The 17,989-nt window shown below is 39.9% G+C and overlaps 1 protein-coding gene across 12 annotated transcripts in view; it reads left to right on the top strand.

Annotated features, from left to right (window-relative positions):
• Window positions 1-17,989, top strand: part of USP34 (ubiquitin specific peptidase 34) — a 266,169-nt gene that overhangs the window by 44,608 nt on the left and 203,572 nt on the right. For all 12 annotated transcript variants that reach the window (XM_073339379.2, XM_073339385.2, XM_073339383.2 and 9 more), the window contains 2 exons: window positions 1,329-1,396; window positions 2,647-2,839. In XM_073339379.2, the coding sequence (XP_073195480.1) occupies window positions 1,329-1,396; window positions 2,647-2,839 (261 nt within the window). The remainder of the gene's footprint in view (window positions 1-1,328; window positions 1,397-2,646; window positions 2,840-17,989) is intronic.

The following is a 17,989-nucleotide window of genomic DNA, read 5'->3' as shown; positions in this document are numbered from 1 at the left end:
GGGCCTGTGCACAGTGTTTCACGAGTGAGTCGGCAATGGCTACAGTAGGGAGCTACTGCCAGATCCAAGTGATGTGGTCAGGCATGGTGGAAGAGAAAGAGGCCAGTGAGTTGAAATACATCTGATATTACTGTTGTGCAATACCTCAGGGTGATGTGCTCTAAGGTTAGAGCTCCTGTTTGTCTCATGGCTTGGATGTTCAATTTCTGCTTTCAGGAATGCAGGATACAGATTTTTTTCTCTTACTGAAAAGAGCACTGGGTATTGCAAGGGGTCTCCAGGAATTGATATTGTGGGGAAGAGAGCACAGACATGTAAATCAGCTCTTGCCCTGAAGATGTGCTAACATCAGAAATGATGTGGCTTTGCCTACCCCTTCCGGTACAGACACGTACATATTCATGGATGTGGCTGGGATGCTGGGGGCGGAGGAGTAAAGGGTAGAGTGAGGATCGTGAGTAGGGCCAGCCTCTTGGGGGCACACTAACTCCACAACAGTGGGTTGCCTCTCAGAGGGTGTACTAATGACTTTGGGGATAGGTGGATAGTGAAGGGTAGTGTGAATTCAACTCATTTGCAGTGGGGCATCCCAGAGTACATTACTTATCACACATTCTGTGTATGTCTTTTGGACATTCCAGTCCTTGGTGGAGGGAGTATGAGATAGTTGCTCTGTTTTTTCCCAGAATGCATTGATACAAACAAGGTTAGCAGCCTGCTAAATATGGATGTGCAAACATGATGGCAGAAAAGCTGCTCTGAACCATGTTACATTTAGCTGGGTAAGATGGTCATGCCTCTAACTGGTAACAAAATCACAATTGTAGTTGTCATGTGGATGAGCCCAAAGTATCAAATCTTGCACAAAACTCAAATAAATGGGTAGGATCAACATGGCCAAAAAGGATGTAAGCTTCTTGTAGACCCCTTAGAAGACAAGTCAATTAACAAATGGAGGGTAGAATAGGAACTATAGAATGCATTAGGTTGAAGAAACAGGGAATACAGAGTTGAGAAATGAAAGGCATTAAAGCACAGCAGTGTATGTTATTTGTTTACACTAATTTTTATTTTATTTTTCCTGTTGATTAGCAGAAAAAAATGTGATTCTGGATCTGGGTTAATCTATTAGCTATAGAAACTTGCTCCAGACTATACTTTTCAAAATAGGAAACAATCTGATTGGAAGTTACACAAGTTCACAAAAAGGCAACAACCCCAAAGCCTTATTTCTTTAGACAAAGTTTTGCATTTTTAAACCTTATTACTGGCTTTTGCATTTTAATTGTTCTAGTTACAGTTTATCTATTTTTGCATTTGCTGTATAGATCAGGATATGGCTACACATCCCTGCTGTCATGCAACACATTATACCCTTTAGGACCTATGTTATCAGGTAAGCTTTAAATATAACAAAAAGTTTCATTGTTTGACAAAACACATTTAGAACTTCGGATTGTACTAGAATTCAGAGTTTCTCAAAGTTCAAGCCGTTTCTTTGTTTAGTCCACATGTTCAGGGTTTAACTGATTGGCCATATTTGGCATCGGGACAGAATTTCCCCCCGGGTCAGATTAGCGGAGACCCAGTGGGGTTTCGCCTTCCTCTGCAGCATAGGGAATGGGTCGCTTGCAAGTTTAAACTAGTGAAAATGGTGGATTCTCTCTAACTTGAAGTCTTTAAATCATGTTTTGAAGACTTCAGTAACTCAGCCAAAGGTTAGGGGTCTATTACAGGAGTGGGTGGGTGAGGTTCTGTGGCCTGCAATGTGCAGGAGGTCAGACTAGATGATCATGATGGTCCCTTCTGACCTTAAAGTCTTTGAATCTTTAAAATTTCAGCAGCCAGAATCAAAATATCAGTTAGTTTGGGGCAAATCCATGTCACAGTAACTTTAGTAATGGCTTTAACTAAGTAAGACCATTTTTAATATTGGATTCAGTCCTATTCTAAAGTCTCTTTCCCATTTTCTGTGGGGGACCAAAGAAATCTGTGGACGATATGAATTCTGCACCTGCACAGTGGTGCAGAATTCCTCCACAAGTAACATATTCCTAGACTTTACTGATACAAAAATCGTTATACAGTATGGAAGGTGTCATGCAAACACAGTTGACATATGGTTGCGAGAGAGAAATTCTGAATATGACATGTTTGCTCTAACTATGTCAGGACCTGGTTATACAACAATGGTTCTATTAGTCCTGTAGGTAGGGCCACAGACAAGGATATAGTGTATGTCTATACTGCAGCTGGGAGCGAGTCTCCCAGTCTGGGTAGACAGACTCATGTCGGTGGGGCTCGAGCTAGTGCCCTAAAAGTAGCAGTGTGGATGTTGCTGTTCAGGCATCAGGTCAGTCTCTCAAGCCTTGGGGGTTGTGTGATCAGAATCATGTTTACTAATAGAACCTAAATTATTCTATACAACTCTTTCTTCTTTTTATCTATTATATGATTTATTAAGTTATAGATTGCCCATTGCAACTGTATTATATTAATATTAATGTATGTTTTAGGATTAATACTATCATAAAGACTGCTCGTAATATATATTTAAAATAATCTTGCTGGATCATTATTTCACATACGTTTTATTTGGAATCATGTCATATTTCTTCTTTCTTCTTTTTGTATAATTTATTTTAGGTATTTATGTAAACTGTCAGACCAAGAGTTGCGACAGAGTGCAGCCCGGAACATGGCAGATTTAATGTGGAGTACAGTTAAAGAGCCATTGGATACAGCCTTGTGTTTTGATAAAGAAAGTCTTGATCTTGCATTTAAGTACTTTATGTCTCCAACTTTAACAATGAGGTTGGCTGGATTGAGTCAAATAACAGTAAGATTTTTTTAATCTAAAATTATATTTAGGAAAAAATGTTTTATTTCCCCCACTGTTTACAAGTTGTTATTTTTTTCTTGAAACAGTAACAAAGGACAGCAGAACTATCTTATAAGCAGTCACAGAAAATGCATGATAAATAGATAGTCCTTAAAGTGGGGATTGTAATTTGTCCTTTGTCATACTCATCAGATTTTGACTGTGCTAAAATAAACTGTGTTCAGAGAGATGATTGAAGCATGGCTCAGTTTTTTGCAATATATTGGACCTTAACCTTTTCCCTGAACCATTTACTATACAAAACGGTACTGTGCTTTAACCATATTGTGGGACAGCCATGATGTAGTTAGGTCCTTATATTTGGTTGTGTTTGTAGTTTAATATAGGACTTAAATCTGGTTTTTTGGGTTTTTTTTGAAAGTTTTCCTATATCGGAAATCCTATATAAGTGGATTCCTCTGTATACTGTAGAATCTTTTATTGACAATTGTTCATTATAGCCCTTTTCCTCAGGGTGAGAGCATTCATGCATCATTAGCATCATTCAGAATTTGATTGAAACAATTGATATTAGCAACAGAAAACATTAAAAAAACAACAGAGGAAGAGGTTAAGAAAAAAGAAAAGGAGTACTTGTGGCACCTTAGAGACTAACCAATTTATTTGAGCATAAGCTTTCATGAGCTACAGCTCACTTCATCGGATGTTAGTCTCTAAGGTGCCAAAAGTACTCCTTTTCTTTTTGCGAATACAGACTAACACGGCTGTTACTCTGAAACCTGAGGTTAAGAAAGAAGTTTTTAATTTTGGAAACTTAGAAACTAAAATAATAAAATACAAACACAAAATAATAACTTGTAATTTTAATGGTTTTATCTTTGAATAACATTTTTAATATTTTCTACAAATTCAGATACATTTATATGAAAGTGGTAACTTTGTACATAATTGCTAAATTGACTCAAACATGCAAAGAAGCCCTTTGGATAAACTATTTTGAAACTTTTGAGACCTATGATCACAGCTGTTTAAATATGTGATATCAATAACCTATATTCATTTTCAGTTGTAAAAATAACACCTCTTTGTTAAAACTGATTTGGAGTACAGTACATTTTTTGTAAAATAGTTGTGTCTTGCTCTGGGTGGTTTTGACGTATTTCCTACTTGCAGTATATTTTTTACTAGGAAAAAGTAAAGAAAAGATTACTAAGCCTAGCCATCATGTCTTTGAAACTCAGTTTGTTGTTATGCTGTTCTTTTAATTTTTTATCAGTTCTGTTCGCCAGCTCAGTCTTCCATGTTCTATTCAGTTTTGATAATTTTGTAATTCCTGCTGCTGTAAAGATTCCATTACAAAGTAATGATGGGTGGGGAGGAGAAAGTACTCTGACAACAGATGCATCTGACTTTGTAGTATAAAATATATATATTATGGGTAGGCTGGGCAGAATTGCATTTTTATTTTTTTATCACTTTAGTAGATAATATCAATGTTTATTTTTAAGCATTTTTTCTATTTTTATCTACACTTCTACCCTGATATAAGGCGACCCAATATAACACGAATTCGGATATAATGCGGTAAAGCAGCGCTCTGGGGGTGGCGGGCTGCATGCTCTGGCGGGTCAGTATGTCTGGCTCTGACCCACTGCTCTGAGCAGCATGTTAAGGGTGCTGGGCCAGGGCCGAGGGGTTGGATAAGGGGCAGAGGGTCACGGGGGGCAGTCAGGGGGCAGAGGGGTTGGATGGTTCGGAGGTTCTGGGGGTGGGGTGGTCAGGGGACGGGGAACGGGGGCTTTGGATAGGACGTGGGAGTCCCGGGGGGGCCTGTCAGGGGGCGGAGGTGTGGATAGGGGTTGGGGCAGTTAGGGGACAGGAAGCACACTCCTAAGCATGAACTATGTCTTCCTCTAAATCCACTTCAGAGCAGTTGGATTTAGTTCTAAGTAAGCCCATCAGCTCAGCCCATGATGACTCTAGTACATCCTAAGTCCCAGAGGCAAGACAAGAAAGCTCATAAACATTGGGCTATACCTGTCCTGGATCATGATATGTCGGTACTGTCATCCTCGGCCCCTCGAAAGCCCCCCAGATCCGTCAGCACTGGCAAAGTCTGATCATCATCAACTCGGGCATTGTCTTCCTTGCTGGCTTCAGTGGCTTGAACAAGTGGAATCCCTCTCTCACTGGGGAGATCTAAATCAGTTGTTGCTTCACAGGAAATTTTTACTCTCCTGGACTGAGAATCTTCTCCTCTGTCAGGGCCTCTCTGTCTCCAGAGAGATAATAACACCATCTGCCCGCTGGACAGAGCTTGTTGCCTGTCCAATACAGAATACAGTTCCTCTCCAGTGGCACTGACGGTACTGCCACTGGACCTGGAATCAGCATTCTGTTTATTGGGACATTCTGAACCACCCAATGAACCTTCTCTCTCCCCCGCCAAGCCTATGTATCCTCTGCCTCCCAAAAGACCTGCACTGGTTTGGGGCAAACCTCTTTCTCATCTAACTCTGAGCTATTGGTACCCTATGCAATAGGAGGCTCCCGCGACCACCTTTAAACCCTTTTTATTGGCCATATTGTGGGTCTTGAGACCAGTCCCCCCTTGCAAAGTCGATCCAATCTGCTAGTGAGTCATCCCTTGTCTCCACTCTAAGAGTCACTCAGTTCTCTCTGATCCTACAGAGGAGGAGAGGGAATGCTACACACTGGATCTGGCAATTCCACTGAAATGAGTAAGACTGCTGGCTTCATCTCCGGACAAATAGGTTACTTCTATGTCTCCTCCTCCTGATGACTTCAGACAGTTTCAGGATCATCTTCGCAGAGCTGTTGGAGAACTTCATATTCTTCTCAAAGAGTTCCAGGACTTCCAGCACAAATTCTTAGACATTCTCCACTCATCCGGATCCAACAAAATAACTCTCCCCGTTAATGAAGACATACTGGAGCCAGATAGGACAGTTTGGCATACTACTACTACCTGTGTTTCCACTTAGAAAAGGGTAGGCTAAAGGAACAGAATTTTTGTTTTGTCCCCCCACTCCCTTCTCACTGGCAGTCCAGGCCATTTCTGAAAAGGCTAGACAGGAACATCCCTGGTCTACTCTTACTGATAAAGAGTTTGGGAGAAATGTCTTTTCTTCATCTAGCCTCCAGTTCAGCTTAGCTAATTACCAGGAACTAATGGCTCCATAAGATTTTCTGAACTACACCAAGTTTGCGGAGTTTACTGACAGAGTTCCACAGCAGGACAGAGCTCATTTGCAAGCTCTGATAGATGAAGGCAAACTGATAGCCAGGACCACTCTCCAATCTGCAGTTGATGCTGTTGATACCTCCTCTAGAGCTCTGGCTACTGCTGTTATCACGTGTAGGGAGTCATGGCTCTGTGTCAGGGTTCCCTAGGGAGTTCCAGAATACTATTGAGAATCTCCCCTTCGATGAATCACACCTCCATACCCTGAAGGACTCCAGGGATACCCTCTGTTCACCTGGGGTATATATGCCTGCCCCAAGGAGAAATTTCACTGCTTATCGTTGAGACCTAAAGATATGGCTCAGCAGTTTTTCCATCAGAGGCCCTTTGAATCTCCATGCAAGAGACAGAGGATTCAAAACTCCCACTTCCCTGCACTGTCTGCAACGTGCTCTGCATCAGTCTGAGTCCCTGGCTCGACAATATTTTTGACTGGTGCTAGACAACTGTGAAACACTAAGCCCAACATCTCCCGACCGCCACACACCATTTGGGGCTCGTCTAGCACTCTTTCAGTATCTGGAGTGCAATAACAATGGACAGATGGGTGCTGAGTGTCATCTGCTCTGGCTATATGATAGTTTGCATCCTTACCTCCTCCAAACCCCCCCCATCTGGAGACCACTCTTATGAGAGTATTCTGAAACAAGAGGTGAATTCCTTATTGCAGTGAGAAGTGATAGATCACATCCCTCCTCAATTCCAAGGGAGAGGGTTTTACTCGACTTTCTTCCAGGTGCTCCGAAAGAAAAGGTGGGGGGGAGGGGCAGTTGGGGACCAATCCTTGACTTCCAGTGTCTCAATCACTTCATTAACAAACTCAGATTTCGCATGATCACATTGACATCTATAATCCCATTTTTAGAAAAGGGTATGTGGTTTACAGCTCTTGACATGAAGGACTCCTATTTTCACACAGACATTTATCCCGCTCACAGACGTTTCTTCATATGCATGGTGGGCTCTGACCAGTCTCAATACAGAGAACTGTCTTTCTGAATAGTGATTGCCACTAGAGGTCTCTGTAGTAGCAGCTCACATCAGATGTCGTGGTTTCATTGTCTTCTTCTGCCTGGACTTCTGGTTCCTTGTCACCAGGTCCTGCCAGGAAGCCTACATGTCAGTTTCTATGATGCTACACCTCCTCTCCCCACTGGAAATCAGCGTAAATGCTAAAAAACCTGTCCTTGGGATTTCATCGGGGCAACCTTGAATTCTATCACTGCAAGAGTGTACCTGCCCAAGGACAGGTTCCAGACCATGAACAATATCATAGTTCAATCACAAACAGCCCTCGAGTACTGGTCAAGACATCGAGGAGTCCGGTGACATCTTAAAGACTAACAGATTTATTTGTGCATAAGCTCTTGTGGGTAAAAACCCACTTCTTCAGATGCATGGAGTGAAAATTACAGATGCAGGCATAAACATGAAGAGAAGGGAGTTACCTTACAATTGGAGAACCAGTGTTGACAGGATCAGTTCAATCAGGGTGGATGTGGTCCACTCCCAATAATTGATGAGGAAATGTCAATACCAACAGAGGGAAAATTGCTTTTGTAGTGAGTCAGCCACTCCCAGTCCCTATTCAAAACCAAATTAATGGCGTTAAATTTGCAAATGAATTGTATCTCTGCAGTTTCTCTTTGAAGTCTGTTTTTGACTTTTTTTTTTTTTTTGTTGAAGTATGGCTAGTTTTAAATCTGTTATAGAATGTCCAGGGAGATTGAAGTGTTCTCCTACTGGCTTTTGTATGTTACCATTCCTGATGTCTGATTTGTGTCCTTTTATTCTTTTACATAGAGACTGTCCGGTTTGGCCAATGTACATGGCAGAGGGGAATTTAACACCATTAATTTGGGCTTGAATAGGGACTGGGAGTGGCTGGCTCACTGCAAAAGCAATTTTCCTTCTGTTGGTATTGACATCTCCTCATCAATTATTGGGAGTGGACCACATCCACCCCTGATTGAATTGGCCCTGTCAGCACTGGTTCTCCACTTGTAAGGCAACTTCTTATAGATTCATAGATACTAAGGTCAGAAGGGACCATTATGATCATCTAGTCTGACCTCCTGCACAACGCAGGCCACAGAATTTCACCCACCCACTCCTGCGAAAAACCTCTCACCTATATCTGAGCTACTGAAGTCCTCAAATTGTGGTTTAAAGACTTCAAGGAGCAGAGAATCCTCCAGCAAGTGACCTGTGCCCCATGCTACAGCAGAAGGCGAAAAACCTCCAGGGCCTCTTCCAATCTGCCCTGGAGGAAAATTCCTTCCCAACCCCAAATATGGCGATCAGCTAACCCCTGAGCATATGGGCAAGATTCACCAGCCAGATACTACAGAAAATACTTTCCTAAGTAACTCAGATCCCACCCCATCTAACATCCCATCACAGGCCATTAGGCCTAATTACCATGAATATTTAATTACCAAAACCATGTTATCCCATCATACCATCTCCTCCATAAACTTATTGAGTTTAATCTTAAAGCCAGATAGATCTTTTGCCCCCACTGCTTCCCTTGGAAGGCTATTCCAAAACTTCACTCCTCTGATGGTTAGAAACCTTCGTCTAATTTCAAGTCTAAACTTCCTGATGGCCAGTTTATAGCCATTTGTTCTTGTGTCCACATTGGTACTGAGCTTAAATAATTCCTCTCCCTCTCCGGTATTTATCCCTCTGGTATATTTATAGAGAGCAATCATATCTCCCCTCAACCTTCAAGAGCTCCTTGAGTCTCTTTTCATAAGACAAGTTTTCCATTCCTCGGATCATCCTAGTAGCCCTTCTCTGTACATGTTCCAGTTTGAATTCATCCTTCTTAAACATGGGAGACCAGAACTGCACACAGTATTCCAGGTGAGGTCTCACCAGTGCCTTGTATGACGGTACTAAAACCTCCTTATCCCTACTGGAAATACCTCGCCTGATGCATGCCAAGACCGCATTAGCTTTTTTCACAGCCATATCACATTGGCGGCTCATAGTCATCCTATGATCAACCAATACTCCAAGGTCCTTCTCCTTCTCCGTTACTTCTGATTGATGCATCCCCAGCTTATAACTAAAATTCTTGTTATTAATCCCTAAATGCATGACCTTACACGTCTCACTATTAAATTTCATCCTATTACTATTACTCCAGTTTACAAGGTCATCCAGATCCTCCTGTATGACAGATATCCCTGTCCTTCTCTAAATTGGCAATACCTCCCAGCTTTGTGTCATCTGCAGACTTTATTAGCACACTCCCACTTTTTGTGCTGAGGTCAGTAATAAAAAGATTAAATAAGATTGGTCCCAAAACCGATCCTTGAGGAACTCCACTGGTAACCTCCCTCCAGCCTGACAGCTCACCTTTCAGTAGGACCCGTTGTAGACCCGTTGTAGTCTCTCCTTTAAACAATTCCTTATCCACCTTTCAATTTTCATATTGATCCCCATCTTTTCCAATTTAACTAATAATTCCCCATGTGGCACGGTATCAAACGCCTTTCTGAAATCTAGGTAAATTAGATCCACTGCGTTTCCTTTGTCTAAAAAATCTGTTACTTTCTCAAAGAAGGAGATCAGGTTGGTTTGGCATGATCTACCTTTTGTAAAACCATGTTATATTTTGAATCTCAAAGAGTCCAGGATGCACAACAATATCCTGCAGCTGGCAAGCAGTCCAGAAAGCTTGCAAGTCCTTTCTTCCATTCATCCATGCTCACCATGTCCTTTTAATGTCAGACAACATTACAACTGTCTTCTACATCAACAAGCAATGAAGAGTGAGATCCATCTCCCTGTGTGCAGAAGCAGTCAGCTTTCGGAACTGGTGTATCACCAATCGAATCACCCTATCGGCGGCCTACCTTCCTGTGAAGCAAATGTGCTTGCGGACTTCCTCAACAGACATTTCACAGTCAACCACAAGTGGGAGCTTCATGACTTGGTATTGTGCAATATTTTCACTCTTTAGGGAACCCCAACCAGAGATCTGTTCGCCTCTTAAACAGGAAGTGTACCACCCTAAGGTGACACTGCTTCTTCCTTGGTCGGATCAGTTCAACTATACCGTCTGTCCACAACCGCTCCTGCCACGAGTTCTACGCAAAATCTAGCAGCACAGAGCACGGGTCATCCTGATCACCCGCTGCTGTTCCAGACTGTTTTGGTTTCCTAATCTCCTACATATGTCATCCCAACCACCAGTCATCCTCCCAATGTTTCCCAAGCACCCTGATCTGCGTCCATTCCATCTCAGAGCTTTGTATTTGCATGGGCATTGTCCTTAGAACGTTCATGCACCACAGCTGTGTGAAACATCCTTTCTCATAGTAGAAAGAACTTGGCAAGAAGATGTTTCCTAGGTAAATAGAAGCGCTTTTATTCTGGGGCACATCAAAGAGGCATCTCCCAGAAACAGTAGCTATTCCTTTCATCTTGGACTGTATGCCCTCTTAGAAGATGTCACGCTTGTCCTCAGCTCTTGGCAAGTTCACTTGATGACAATCAGTGCGTACCATCCACCTTTTTTAGGGCTGTTTGGTCTCCGCACATCCACTGATCAATGGATTCTGGAAAGGCCTAATCAGAACCTTTCCACCCATTCAGAAACCTCCTCTCCCCATTCTGAACTCTAGGGAACAGATGTGGGGACCTGCATGAAAGACCCCCTAAGCTTATTCTTACCACCTTAGGTTAAAAACTTCCTCAAGGTACAAACTTTGCCTTGTCCTTGAACCCTATGCTGCCACCACCAAGCGTGTTAAACAAAGACCAGGGAAAGAGCCCACTTGGAGACGTCTTCCCCCCAAAATATCCCCCCAAGCCCTACACCCCCTTTCCTGGGGAAGGCTTGATAAAAATCCTCACCAATTTGCATAGGTGAACACAGACCCAATCCGTGGATCTTAAGAACAATGAAAAAGCAATCAGATTCTTAAAAGAAGAATTTTAATTAAAGAAAAAGTAAAAGAATCACATCTGTAAAATCAGGATGGTAAATACCTTACAGGGTAATCAGATTCAAAACATAGAGAATCCCTCTAGGCAAATCCTTAAGTTACAAAAAGACACAAAAACAGGAATATACATTCCATTCAGCACAGGTATTTTACGAGCCATTAAACAAAAGGAAATCTAACGCATTTCTAGCTAGATTACTTACTAACTTAAGGAGTTATGAAGAGCATTCCTGATCTGTTGCCGGCAAAAGCATCACACAGACAGACAGACCTTTGTTTGCTCCCCCCTCCAGCTTTGAAAGTATCTTGTCTCCTCATTGGTCATTTTGGTCAGGTGCCAGCGAGGTTATCTTAGCTTGTTAACCCTTTACAGGTGAAAGGGCTTTGCCTCTGGCCAGGAGGGATTTTATAGCACTGTATACAGAAAGGTGGTTACCCTTCCCTTTATATTTATGACACCATTTCCACCCAGAGAGTCTCCAAATAGATCTCTGGATGCATTCTACTGTATCACCTTTTGATTCCCCCACTCCACACACCCCTGCGCTCATGGAATAAGCGCTCATTCCACCTGAGCACAAGCAGCAACTGCAGGAGGTACCCTTCCTGGACATCTGTGAAGTGGCCATGTGGGGCTCAGTTCACACATTTATGAGATATTTTAGCCTGGTGCAGGACTTCTCTGCTTATTCCTCCTTTGGGATGGCAGTCTGCTATACAGCTTTACTGTCTACACTCTTACACTCTCCTCTTACTTAAGTACTGCTTATCAGTCACCCACAGTGGAATACAATCGGACCGTCTCTCAAAGAAGAAGGGGCAGTTACTGGCCTGTATCTAGAAATTCTTCTTGATGTATGGTCCTTATCTGTATTCCACTACCTGCCCTCCTTCCCCTCGGCTTTGATCTTATCTGAATTGCAGTAGAGAAGGAACTGGAGAGGTGGTTGATCAATTCTGCCCTTTATTCCCTCATATGGAGGCATGTGGTGAACCAGGGTGCCTTTGCGGACCAACACACAGTACTTCTAAATTCTCTGGCTCTAGGTGCATAGTACGCATGCATTTAATACAGATAGGGACCACACATCTCAAAGAACTTCCAGTTACAGATCAGTAACCTCCCCTTCTACTTAGGGCCTGTGTATGTTTTTCTGACCAGGGTTTGGTTCTGTCCACACAGTTTTTGGTTAAATCACATTAGAATTCTGTTCACAACTGAGTTTAAAGCTAATATTAGACAACTGAGTTTAAATCTAATTCTAAGTCTAATTTAATTATACAATTGTGTAATATAATTAATATATAGAAATATTTGAAAATAATATTAAAAGTAGTGGATTTGAGCTAACCAGTGAATAGTTCACATACAATTATTAGTTTTCCTTGTGCAAGGAATGTGGTTAACTTACATTAGAGGAGATGCACTAATTGTAGTAAAGGAAACTCTGATTGTTCATACATTGCATCAAATCAGTATTATCCCAATCTTGTTTAAAAGGTAACTGAATCTACAGAACTTTGGACACATTTTCAGATCAATTTTTCATTTAAGTGAATGTATGGTTGCTTGTAATATAATTTTATTCATCCAGTTGGATCTTCAAAAACAAGCTATCCAGAAACATAACTTGTGGATGAAACATCAAAATGACAGCATTTTAATATATTCAGTGTCTGATTTTTAGATTTCTGGTTGTGTTTAATTAGTATGCAGTGAACTTTCAGAGTGTTTCTTTTCAAAGAAAAATTTTCAGAAGATTTATTTTAGGGCCGTCTAGTGATTAAAATTAATCGCGATTAATTGCACTGTTTTACAATAATAGAATACCATTTATTTAAATATTTTTGGATGTTTTCTACATTTTCAAATATATTGATTTCAGTTATGACACAATGCAAAATGTACAGTGCTCACTTTATATTTATTTTTGAATACAAATATTTGCATTGTAAAAAAACAAAAGAAATAGTATATTTCAATTAACCTAATACAAGTACTGTAATGCAATCTCTTTATCATGAAAGTTGAACTTACAAATGTAGAATTATGTACAAAAAATACTTGCATTCAAAAATAAAACGAGGTAAAAACTTTAGAGCCTACAAGTCCACTCAGTCCTACTTCTTGTTCAGCCAATTACACAGACAAGCAAGTTTGTTTACATTTGCAGGAGATAATGCTGCCCGCTTCTTGTTGACAATGTCACCTGAAAGTGAGAGCAGGCGTTTGCATGGCACTGTTGTAGCCGGCGTTGCAAGATATTTACATGCCATATGTATGTGCTAAAGATTCATATTCCTTTCATGCTTCAATCACTATTCCAGAGGACATGCTTCCATGCTGATGATGCGTTCTGCTCAAGAACGATCTAAAGCAGTATGGACTGATACATGTTCATTTTCATCATCTGAGTCAGATGCCACCAGCAGAAGGTTTTAGAGTGGTAGCTCCTGTATTTTCACTCCATGCATCTGATGAAGTGGGTTCTAACCCACGAAAGCTTATGCCCAAATAAATTTGTTAGTCTGTAAGGTGGCACAAGGACTCCTCGTTATTTTAGCAGAAGGTTGATTTTCTTTTTTGGTGGTTTGGGTTCTGTAGTTTCCGCACCAGCATGTTGATCTTTTAAGACTTCTGAAAGCATGCTCCACACTTCATCCCTCTCAGATTTTGGAAGGCACTTCAGATTCTTAAACTTTGGGTCAAGTGCTGTAGCTATCTTTAGAAATCTCATGTTGGTACCTTTTTCGCGTTTTGTCAAATCTGCAGTGAGTGTTCTTAAAATGAACAACATGTGCTGGGCCATTATTTGAGACTGCTATAACATGAAATATATCGTAGAATGGATGTAAAACTGAGCAGGAGACATACAATTGTCCCCCACGGAGTTCAGTCACAAATTTAATTAACACGTTTTTTTAACAAGTATCAGCATGGAAGCATATCCGCTGGAGTGATGGCGGCACCATGAAGGGGCATATGGATATTTAGCATATCTGGCATGTAAATACCTTGTACTTCTGTCTACAAAAGTGCCATGCCAATGCCTGTTCTCACTTTCAGGTGGCTGTATAAATAAAAACGGGCAGCATTATCTCCCGTAAATGTAAGCAAACTTGTTTGTCTTAGTGATTGGCTGAAGAAGTAGTAGTACTGAGTGGACTTGTAGGCTCTAAAGTTTTACATTGGTTTGTTTTTGAGTGCAGTTATATAATACAAAAATATACATTTGTAAGTTGCACTTTTGCGATTGAGATCATACTACAGTACTTGTATGAGGTGAAATAAAAATACTAATTCTTTTATCTTTTTAACAGTGCAAATATTTGTAATAAAATAATATAAAGTGAGCACTGTACATTTTGTATTCTGTGTTGTAATTGAAATCAATATATTTGAAAATGTGGAAAAACATTCAAAAATATTTAATACATTTCAGTTGGTATTGTTTAAGTGTGGTTAAAACTGCGATTAATCATGGTTAATTTTTTTGAGTTGATCATGTGAGTTAGCTGCAATTAATCGGCAGCCTTAATTTAATTAATCTTCTGAAAAGGATAGACTTGTATTAATCTTATAATGGTATATACTGTATACGCAGTGGTAAGTGTATACTTTTATGTCTGTGTGTTATCATCTGACAGAGGTATTTTAAGGTATGACCATTAGTTTGAGGATAAATTTGATTTCATACAGAAGTGATAAATTTCAAATTGGGTTGAAGAATAAAAGTCTTACCTCAACTTAAAATAGTACAGTCAGATTCTCTTAAAGCCCCCCGAAAACCCCAAACAATCCCCCCCTCCATAGTTCATGAGCTACAGTAAGAAAAGTCTCCATGTTGCTTGAGATGTAATTTCTAAGCAATTTACTTACACCTTTGTATGCCATTATCCTCTTTCTTTGCTTTGAATTATGCACATACATATCTTCCTTTGTGTGTCCTTACCAAAAATGGATTTCAGAATAAAAATGTTCGAGTCTACAAATTTTGGGTGTGTGTGTATGTGTGTGTATATGTATATGTGTATATATATATATATATATATATATATAAATATTGGTGTTAGTATAAAATTGTATGAACCTTTGAGGATTTATAACTTGTTTGATCCTGGGAATTGCAAAAGAGATATCATTGCTGAAGAATGCTCTGTGTGTGTGTATAAATATATACACAGAGAACATGAAAAAAATGGGTGTTGTCCTACCCACTATAACGAGAGTGATCAGTTATGGCAGCACCCATTTTTTCATGTTCTCTGTGTGTGTGTGTGTGTGTCTGTGTGTGTGTATATATATCTTCCTACTGTATTTTCCACTGAATGCATCAGATGAAGTGGGTTTTAGCCCACGAAAGCTTATGCTCAAATAAATTTGTTAGTCTCTAAGATGCCACAAGTACTCCTTGTTCTTTTTGCTGATACAGACTAACACGGCTACCACTCTGAAACCTCTGTTGCAGAGGAACCTTGGTTACTATTCTCCAGCTTTCCATAGTCTGTATTTCTATCAATGTCTCTAGTTTGAAACTGTTTGGTAAATCATCAAGGAAACAGATTTTGAGTGCCCTGCTTCTCATACTCTCTCAATTTTAATTTCACATACAGCACAGATTAAGCTCCATTTTCTGTATTTCACCAAGACATTTGAGAAGACTCACAACTAAAATGATTTTCTTTCCTCAGTTTTTGACCTTATCCATAGTGTAGAGAGAATTTAGCAAAGAACCAATTTCCCATCTACTCTTTCAAAGTCTACAGTTTTAGCAGAGTTTTAGACAAGTAGTTATTAAAATTTGGTAAGATTTTAAAAATTCACTTTCTGTCAAAGATTATTGTCCAAAGACAGTATTGAAGTTTGGTCCTGGAGCGTATATCTACACAGCAGTAAATATTCATGGCTGGCTGGTGTCAGCTGGCACAGGCTGTGTGGCTGTAAAATTGAAGTGTATGTCTGAAGCCCAGGCTCTGGGATCCTCCCCCGTCATTAAATCCCAGAGCTTGGGCGCCAGCCCAAACCTGAATGTCTACACAGCAGTTTTACAGCCCCATGAGCCCTAATCAGGTGACAAGGATTAGCTAAAGGTGTGTAATTGCTGTGTAGACATGCCCTGAGACTCCAAAGTTCAATTCCACGTTACAAGATCTTCAATCTTAAACAACATTACGTAAAATGTAGCCACTTCCAGGACATGCCTCTTGGAAAATAGACATGTTTATCTTTCTTGTGTGGGAAGTATATATCCTTGACAATGAACATATGATTAAGTAGAGTTAAGCAGTGAAGTCTTTTCCATTTTCTTGCTTACTTGCAAGCAGCTTAATCTTTCCTCTACTCATCGTGGCCAGCAAGAAGCCCAAGCATTCACCTGTTCTCTAATACTTACAATATCTACAAGTAGGTCAGTAACTCAAAATTACTGTTTGGAAGTTTTAAGAAGTACAAATATATAAAGCTTGCTCATGTTTTTGAAATTACCTTGTCTACTGTATTAAGAAAATAAATTGCTAATAGATCCCTATAAACTATATACCATTTTTTGATACACAGTTTGCAACAATTCCCCCTCAGTTTTTGCCCCTTTCTTTTTTTTTTTATTGCTATCTAGGATTTTTAGTAAGATTTGTGTTGAAATTATGGTAAGAGTAATAATCTGAGAAGTCTGACCTTTCAATATCTGAGACAGTTTGCTCAAGATTCCTTTGTGCCAGAAACTTACATTTTGGGTTAGTCATACTGTAATTCATAAAAGTCTGACTTCCATAAGTTCAAAATTACTGTGTCCCTAATTCTCCTTGAAACTAGAGTATAAATTAATATTTGACCACATTTTGTTTAAAAAAAAGGTTATTACAAGTTTCATTACAAATTGACTCTGTTAATGACTGGGTTGAGAACTGAATGGATGTCAGCAAGTCTGGAAAACTGGTGATGCAGATATCTGGATATGAATCAATATGTGCTGCAGGAATTATTGTCGCTAGAACTTGGTAACTAGAAGACTAAAAGGATTTCTACAGCTAGTAATATACTGTGGAGAGTGCAATCTATGTCAGATTAGATACTGGAGAAACATGGCAATTTCATCTCTTCTGGGATCATGCCTCCAGTGAAGGGGCCTACATGAAAGAATTATTTATAAACACTAAGAAAATTCACACATTCAGAATATTCAATACACAGGATAGTACATTTATTTAGCCTACCAAAAAACCACATAGCTAGTAGATAGCTAGGATTTAGAATTTTGATAATGTTATGAAGTTTTGAGCTGAAGTTTAAAACCAACCTTAATTCTGTCTCTCTCCCTCTCCTCCTTTACTCTACATATAATTTCATGAAATGGGTTTACCCCTCCCATACCATCCTGTACTATTCTTTTGATAAATCACATAATCCCACCCATTCTGGCCTATATCAGTTGAATTCATTTTAACTGACGATATCAGGAGGATGAAGTAGTGGGCACAGAGATATGAGGGGATTCTCTTGGCAATATTTGGAGGGTGATTTGGAGCTCTGAGGAGGAGGATTCAAGCTCATATAGTAAATAGGCAAGATCTCTCTGCCTTATAAATGGAGCATAGTAACGGTCAGTGTTATAACAAATTAAAAAAAAACAACCAATTCCTCATTTAAATTTTGAACTCTAATGGTCTATTAACAAAGTCTTAGGTAATGTGAACAAAATTTCAACTCTAACTATACAATCAGAATTTTTTGCTATGGAAATTGTGTTATACCAATAAAATTAAAACCATCAGGATCTTATTAAAGGGGAAAAAGCAAAATGCCAGATTTATTGTGAATACAGAAAGAATCATAGTAAGCAGTAGTTATAGCTATAACATTCCAGTCAATTTCATATTTATTCACACACACTCACTCACACACATATATTCTGTAAGGTTGTT

The sequence above is a fragment of the Lepidochelys kempii genome, chromosome 3, assembly GCF_965140285.1.
Source record: "Lepidochelys kempii isolate rLepKem1 chromosome 3, rLepKem1.hap1, whole genome shotgun sequence".
NCBI lineage: Eukaryota > Metazoa > Chordata > Testudines > Cheloniidae > Lepidochelys > Lepidochelys kempii.
This window is presented reverse-complemented; position numbering and strand designations above follow the sequence as displayed.